At 48.5% G+C, this 7,772-nt stretch overlaps 1 protein-coding gene and 1 long non-coding RNA gene across 2 annotated transcripts in view; both read left to right on the top strand.

Annotated features, from left to right (window-relative positions):
* LOC127750606 (uncharacterized) overlaps positions 1-2,667 on the top strand; it is a 6,547-nt gene extending 3,880 nt beyond the window's left edge. Inside the window, exons 2-3 of the long non-coding RNA XR_008011781.1 lie at positions 1,098-1,834; positions 1,928-2,667. This is a non-coding gene — a long non-coding RNA (uncharacterized LOC127750606). The remainder of the gene's footprint in view (positions 1-1,097; positions 1,835-1,927) is intronic.
* A 1,000-nt stretch (positions 2,668-3,667) lies between these two features.
* On the top strand, positions 3,668-6,182 carry LOC113215497 (cytochrome P450 6a22-like). The gene is made up of 5 exons (XM_052272710.1): positions 3,668-3,680; positions 3,816-3,871; positions 4,010-4,485; positions 4,708-4,717; positions 5,952-6,182. Exons 1-5 carry the CDS (start codon positions 3,668-3,670, stop codon positions 6,165-6,167), a joined length of 771 nt encoding a protein of 256 aa, XP_052128670.1. The 3' UTR covers positions 6,168-6,182.
* Positions 6,183-7,772: the final 1,590 nt, after the last annotated feature.

Genomic DNA, 7,772 nt, shown 5'->3' on the forward strand with positions numbered 1-7,772 from the left:
GAGCTAGAGTGCTCTTCTTCGAACTTGATCTGTCTTTTTATGACTCAAAACGACCCTGAAAATCCTAGGTCGCTAGCTCAATTCGTTCTCGAGTTATCGTGATGACAGACAGACACACAGACACACAGACAGACAGACAGACGCGAAACTTTTTGATCACTGGAGTAATAGGCTTCGCTAATCGCTCAGCCAACAAACGAATGTAACGAAACTTCATTCCACGAGCTGCGCGCGTCGGCCAGCGGCAGCAGCACGGGCGGAGGACTCTGTTACAGGTTAGGTAGGTCGGCTCACCGCCACCACCAGCTTATGAATAGTGGCAGTCTGTTTCGCTAGTAAAATCATCTGGTTGGAGGGGCTAGACGTAAAGAAACGTCGATCTTTGGCATGTGCACTATGTTCCGACTATGAAAGTAAGTAAAAGTCAGACATTCGGTAGAAAAAAAAAATCTGGAACGACGACAGATCTAATTCCGAGGACTCGTTTCTAATAGTTTTGAATTTCATGTGATCACATAACCTTTAAAGCAACAGTCTCGGTTACTGGATGCGATTTGTTTTTCATTCTAATTTCCTAATTTCCAAATTTTCACCTTTTTGATTAGTTCAATAGTCTAATCTGATATGAGAAAGCGATGATTCTTTTCTCCGTGCATGTGCATTTTTAAACAGTAAAGTTATGAATTTCTATGGAAGTTGAGATGGTTTCCGCCCAACAGTGCTTTGCGTACAAGAATGGGGTTTCCAAGGAATTTCCCATTGCCACCGCTCAGTGGAATGCGTTTCCTCCATGGAAGCAGTCTCCTTGGAACATGTGTTCCGTGAGACATTACGAATCTCCGGTAAAGGAACATCCGCGGAAAGTGATTCCGAGGGCAACTAGAATTTTCCATGGGATACAAAAACATTCTGAGGAAAACGAATATTAACCAGGTAACGTCGAGAATTTCCACGGGATCGTCATTTCCGGCGGAAAAATAAGAAAACCCGTAGATAATCGGGAATTTCCACCGGAAAGTGCCAAATTTCCGGCGGGATTTTCAGCTGGGTATCTGTGCAGATGCATTAAAGTACATCATGATTTATGACTTTTCCAGTGATTGGTCCTGCGAATTTGAAATCACATCTACCCTGACACTCATGGGAGCAGAGAAAGAGCTCATGTCTGCCTGGAAGGCTGGCAACACCAGTGGCATCGATTTGGCCCCTGCGACATTCGAAACCTCGCCTCCACCCTGGGTTCTGTTCGGCTGGAGCAGAACAACGTGGTGAACCTGCCCCAGGGTGTTGTGGCGAGAGTGCCCCAAAATACAGAGACACGATAAGGATTACGAATGGTCTGCAGTGTCCCTTCGAAACCTGCTCCAAGAAAATCATGTACTATGGTGAAGGTGCGAAAACCTCTCTAATTAACCACATCAACGAAATACATAAATCAGACGCTGCAAATCTCTTAATTATAGTGGAGAGGGGTTTTCAGAAGAAAGAGACAACATGTGGTGGCAATAAATTCGAGTGCTTCCACTGTGGTCAGACTCTCACTGGAGCGAGGAAACGGAAGGCGTCGCACGAAGCAACCTGTGCCAAGAAGTCGAAGAAACAATGAGTGCCATGGTGGAATATTGTTGAAATCTGTTGAAATCTGTGATAGCAGATAGGCTTCATGTTTTTAAGTAATGGTTCCACATCCATCATTGGTTCCTGATACAAAACCAATGGAGTCATTAGGTGTGAGGTGTTCATTGTTTTTGCTCAGATAGAATACTGTTCCTGAAGTTCCGTCCTGTTGGAATGTCATCTTGAGAGAATACGTGTCTTTGCTCCACTTCAGTCTGTAATGATCAGCTCTTATTTTGGACTTTGCTTTTCTTTATTTATTTATTTATTTATTTATTTATTTTTTATTTCTTTTTCGTGGAATCAACAGTGTCTCCAAGATGTCTCTGAAGTGTCTCTGCGGTGGCTGCGGGATGGCACCGCAGTGTCCTCGCGTTGGCTCCACGGTGTCTCTGCGGTGGCTCCGCGGCGGCTCCATGGTGACTCCGCGATGGCTCCGCGGGTGGCTCCGCGGTAGCTCGGCGGTAGCTCCGCGGTGGCTCCGCGCGGATTCCGCAGGGGCTTCGCACGGGCACCAGGCTCGCTTGACGATGGCTTTAGAATGTCTCTTTCTGGCCTTAAAGTAGCTATCCTGTAGCCATTTCATGCGACAGGAGAATGGCTCAGCAATGGCTGGGGATTTTTTCTCATTTTTTTGAGAATATTCCTCAAAATCTGAGGCGAGATCGGAGGACTCTTCCTCAAAGATTCTAGCTCCTCAAAGTTTTCCCTTTTCCCTCAAAAAATAAGATTTTGCTTTTACCGTGCGTGTATCTTCCTATGGTGTGTTCCGCAACCTTTTAAAAATTACATGAAATAACGTGATAAAGCCTGGAACGCGTGGGCTTTACTCTAACAGTAAAAAAGGACAGTTTTGTCTTCTTCCCTTTGGAGTAAGCTCCAAAGCGAGGCCTTTCCTAATTCGACACCTCCTACGTACAAGCAGCTATCTTCTTGAGCAGTGCAGACATGCAGCTATCTTCTTGAGCTGTGCAGACAAGCAGTAGGCCATCTCATTTTGGTAGTCGAAGTCGGCGATTTCGGAGGTACGCACATTTAATGATAGATTAGACCTAGTAGAGACCCTGTGTAAAGTTTGAGCCCTGTGCGATAACGTGTACCCGACCCGCATCGCGATTTTCCGAGCGGGCTCGAAATTGGTGCGCGGTGACCCGACACCTTGTCGGCTCTGCCGTGCTGACACGGTGGGGTCAAAGGTGACGGCTCGGGTCTGAAGTATGACCCTATGGGTCCTACCTCACATCCGACATGGCGATTCCGATCTCGCGACTGACCGGGCGTCTCCAGGGGCCCAAACGTCGCGGGCCGCGCGGGTCGCTCCTGGCAGCCGAAATTGGCAAAATCAAACGTAATGTTTTTGCCAATACGTAGGCCGTACCGTGCCCTATCCAAAACTATGTAGCGTGCCAGGTAGCGGTGACGCGATCACTGGAAAAATTAAATAATGTCAAAAACGCCTGCGTACTAGGCTACCATGCGCTACAGGCGTGTAGTGCGGGCAGTCTATGTGACGTCACCACAGGCGCAAATACCTGTTTTTTAAACTTTTTCCAGTGATCGCGTCACCGCTACCTGGCACGCTACATAGTTTTGGATAGGGCACGGTACGGCCTACATATTGGCAAACACAATATGTTTGATTTTGCCAATTTCGGCTGCCAGGAGCGACCCGCGTGGCCCGCGACGTTTGGGCCCCTGGAGACGCCCGGTCAGTCGCGAGCTCGGATTCACCATGTCGGATGTGAAGTAGGACCCATAGGGTCATACTTCAGACCCGAGCCGTCACCTTTGACCCCACCGTGTCAACACGGCAGAGCCGACAAGGTGTCAGGTCACCGCGCGCCAATTTCGAGCCCGCTCGGAAAATCGCGATGCGGGTCGGGTAAACGTTATCGCACAGGGCTCAAACTTTACACAGGGTCTCTGCTAGGTCTAATCTATCGCTAGACGTGCGTACCTCGAAAATTTTTTTCCGGTGAGATGGCCTAACAAGCAGCTAACTGCTTTTTCCACCTCGCGACTTTGGGTATTCATATTTTCGGTATTTTCGATGTTCCTAACTTGTAACTGACAGAAGTTATTGGACGGAGAATAGGTTAACCCTGACCTCAAAAAACAGATAGCTGTTTGTCCGCCACCCTCCAGCAGATAGCTGCTTGTCTGCACAGCTCAAGAAGATAGCTGCTTGTGCGTAGGAGGTGTCGAATTCTGCACGTTCAGGTCTGTGAGCACTGAGCAAGCAGAAAGCAGGGATGTAAAGGAATCTTTGGCGTTAGGTGAACGGGAAATTTGATTTGAGACAACACAACACCAACGCCCAACAGGGGGCGACCGTTTGACAATCAAGGGCATTTCATTTAGGAACATTTTTATCTGTAGGCACTCTATCTAGGCGGTCAGATTAAACCCTCCGTTGTTGCAGGTGGAACTTAAGGATATTCTCATCCGCTATAGCACGGATGTGATCGGCTCTGTGGCGTTCGGCATCGATTGCAACACGGTCAAGGGCGGCAACAACGACTTTCTCAACATGTCGCGAAGGATGTTCCGCCGCAACTTCGTATTCCTTCTGCGCTTCTTCCTCATCTCTATTCACCCCGTGTTCGCCAAGCTGTTGCCCTTTAGGAAAATTTTCAAAGATATGACTGAGTTCTTCCTAAGACTTATGTCAGACACAGTCAATTATCGCGAGGAAAACAAAGTGGAGCGCAATGACTTTGTCCAAATCATGATGCAGCTTCGCGAGGAGGACCGAAACCGGAGTACACTGGACCGCGCTAGCCACGTCGAACTGAACAACGACACTATGGCAGCGCAGGCTTTTCTTTTCTTCGTAGCCGGCCTTGACAATGTCGCCAATACTATACGGTGAGTTTTGAATAATATAAGTTTTTAACAAAGAAGAGGAAAGACACACAGCAATGTGAGCCTACTTCGATACCTACAAGGAACACACACGTACTTTTGAGGCCCGAGGATAGACTCACGTAGTTCCGAGCTGCGATTTCAAACTCACGTACGTCTGGATCCCGAGGACAAACTCACGTAGTTCCTATCTTATAACCAAGAACTACGTGAGTCTTTCCAAAGGGGTCCAGAAGTACGTGAGTTTGAAATCGTAGTTCGGAAGTACGTGAGTCTGTTCTCGGGTCCCAGAACTGCGTGTGTCTTCCTTGTAGTTATCGACTTTCGGTTAATTTTTACAAGATACTTTGGGCCCGAAAATTTGTGCCGTGGATATTACCGCTTTCCCCATTGCAGAGCACGCTCGGCGCTCTGGCGCTGGCGAAACTACGCAACTTCGCGGAGCCTCCGTCAAAGCACGCACAGCGATCCAGCGCTGGCGAAACCACGCAACTCGGTTTTTGGGGTGTTTTTTGAGACCTATACCGTTGGAAAGAGGACGTTTCCCTCTACCAGAATATACTATTATCTCAAAATTTTCGAAAAACATCGATGCGTGGTTTTGCCAGAGCCTCAGAACTTCGCGTGGTTTCGCCAGCGCCGGACCGCTGTGCGTGCTTTGACGGAGGGGTCCATGGAGTTGCGTGCTTTGCAATAAGGACAAGCGATACATAATATATAGTAAATTAATAACATATTTTTGGACTAAATTTTCATCCTTTTTCTGTGATGTGACTGTTAAAAAATATACAGGCTCCGTTTGAGCCAAAATATTGGGCTATGCACCGATTTCGTCCAAAATTGGCATTGGCTTGGCCCTTTATGCTCTGAAAACTCAACAGTGTACATTATTGTATGCCGATAAATTAGCATGGCACGATTGGCATGATTGCTGATATATCAGCAATCATCAATCATTACGTTTAGGTTTTTTAGGTAATATTTCCTTTCAGACGGATATCATCGGTGTGTGGGATTTGGGAGTTCCAAATTTCTCGTGAAAAGAGCTTTCAAACGAGCTGCTATGTTATAGGGTTTACTACCGAAATGGCCCGCCTCTCGAAAATTTAGGTAATGTTAGCTGAGTTATAGTAGTGGTAAATTTGAACCATATCACATGATAGTAGTTCGTTTGAAATTTTTGTTTACGGGGAATCTGAAAATTTTATCCACTATCCGATGATATCCGTCTGAAAGGAAATATCAGCCATGTTGGACTCTGCTAAAAGATAACAGCTGGCGGCAACCGCCGAAAGTAACGTCAGACTTTGACCGCGAGGCGCGTATGGTTGGTTACGAGGATCGCAAAAGCCCCGGACAACGACCATTATCCTTATAGGATTGACTATATTTCCATTCCAAATGCGTTCCGACATGATCGAACTCCTAACCCCCCATAATGAAATGGCCTCGTGTTCTGCCTCTTTCAGATCGGATTTGCACTCCACGAACTTGCTATGAACCATGCCTTGCAGCGGCGCGCAGCAGCTGAAGTACAAGAGAAGACTAAAATGCACGGAGGTCTTACCTATGAGGCTGTTAGGGATATGGAATTGATTGAGAGAATATTGAGGGAGTCGCTGCGGAAGTACCCGCCAGTGGGAATCTTGACGCGCCAGCCCAGCGAGCCGATTAAGGTAAGCTAGCTCTATACATACGACGCGCACTTTGAACTAGTGCTAGTGCATCGGTATCTGCTGAGAACAAGCAGGCCCGCCGCCCGCTCTTTCCGCCAAACGGAGTTGCCAGCTCCGCTTCGCTGCGCCAGCAACCCCGTTCGGCAGGAGCCGGGGGCCGGGCCTGGCTGGCCTGCCGGCGGCGATGCGGTCGGGCCTGCAGCCCGACCATTTCAGTCACGCGAATTACTGAAGAACATAATCAAATAATGTGACCTGTAAGTCACTTTGCATTTTTGAGTAAACTCTAGGCTTCCGACGGCGGGCCTGCAGCCCCCCTGATGGAACTCTCTGGATAAGATCAGGATAGGCCGCTATCCAGGATCTGTCCAATTTGTCTCATTTTGGACAGATCCTGGATAGACACGTCTTGTCCAAATGGCATCCAGTAGGCATCTTATCTGTCCTCAAGGCAATCCAAGACACGTCCGTGCGTACCCTGGGTGTCTCCAGGATTATCTTAGGATTATACGGGTGCGTCCAGGGTGCGTCCGGTCGTATCCGAGACGCGCCCAGCCGTGTCCGAGAAGCGTATTAACATATCCAGGATTAGTCTGCGTGAGTCAGGGAAAAGTCAAGGATGGGTTCGGGCCTGTCCAAAGCTCGTCCGTTTGATCCAGAACGTATCCGTACGTGTCGGAACGTATCCAGGACGCGTCTGCACGTATCGCTAACGTATCCAGGCGACGTCGGAATGTATCCAAACGTATCGGGGACGTGTCCTCACACTTATCCGCAATCCACAATGCGCCCGGACGCGTCTGGATGTATCTGATCATATCCAGGATATGTCCAATCGTATCCGTTCACGTCCGGGACGAGTCCGGATGAGTCCGATCATATCCAAAATGCGTCCAGCAGATTGTCCGGTCCCATCCACGACGCATCCGACTGAATCCAAATGCATACGGATGCACCCGATCAAATCCAGGACGGTCCCAGATGTATCCGTATCCGATCATATCCAGAACGCGTCCAGATTCATCCGATCATATCCAGAAAGCGTCCGAATACATACTGTACTATCAGGGAAGCGTCCGGAAGTATCCGATATTATCCAGAACGCCTCCGTATGCATCCAATCATATCCATGACGCGTCCGGATGTATTCTGTCCCATCCAGGACGCGTCCGGATGTATCCAAACATATCCAGGACGTGTCTGGATGTATCATGTCCCATCCCGGATGCGTCCGGATCTATGCGCATCCGATTATATCCAGGACGCATCGTAATCCTATCCACGACGCGTCCAGGTGTATCCTTCCCTATCCACGACGCGTCCGGATGTATCCTGTCCTATCTAGGACGCTTCCGAATGTGTCCGATTCAAATCACATCCGAAACACGTCTGGGTGTATCCGATCTCATCCGGGACTTGTCCGGATGTATCCGATCATATCCAGGACGTGTCCGGATGTATCATATACAATTCCGGACGCGTCCGGATGTATCCACATATAATTATATCCAGGACGCATCTGGATGTATCAGATCTTATCCAGGACGCGTCCGGATATATCCTGTCCCATCCAGGACGCGTCCGGATGTATCATGTCCCATCCCGGACGCGTCC

This window comes from Frankliniella occidentalis, unplaced genomic scaffold (genome assembly GCF_000697945.3).
Source record: "Frankliniella occidentalis isolate FOCC.00 unplaced genomic scaffold, Focc_3.1 Scaffold220, whole genome shotgun sequence".
NCBI classification, from domain to species: domain Eukaryota; kingdom Metazoa; phylum Arthropoda; class Insecta; order Thysanoptera; family Thripidae; genus Frankliniella; species Frankliniella occidentalis.

Excerpts from the sequence above, each read along its gene's own strand:
- LOC113215497 (XM_052272710.1), top strand. Across the intron at positions 3,872-4,009 it reads AGCAAGCAGAAAGCAGGGAT|GCGGTCAGATTAAACCCTCC; the intron begins GTAAAGGAATCT and ends CACTCTATCTAG.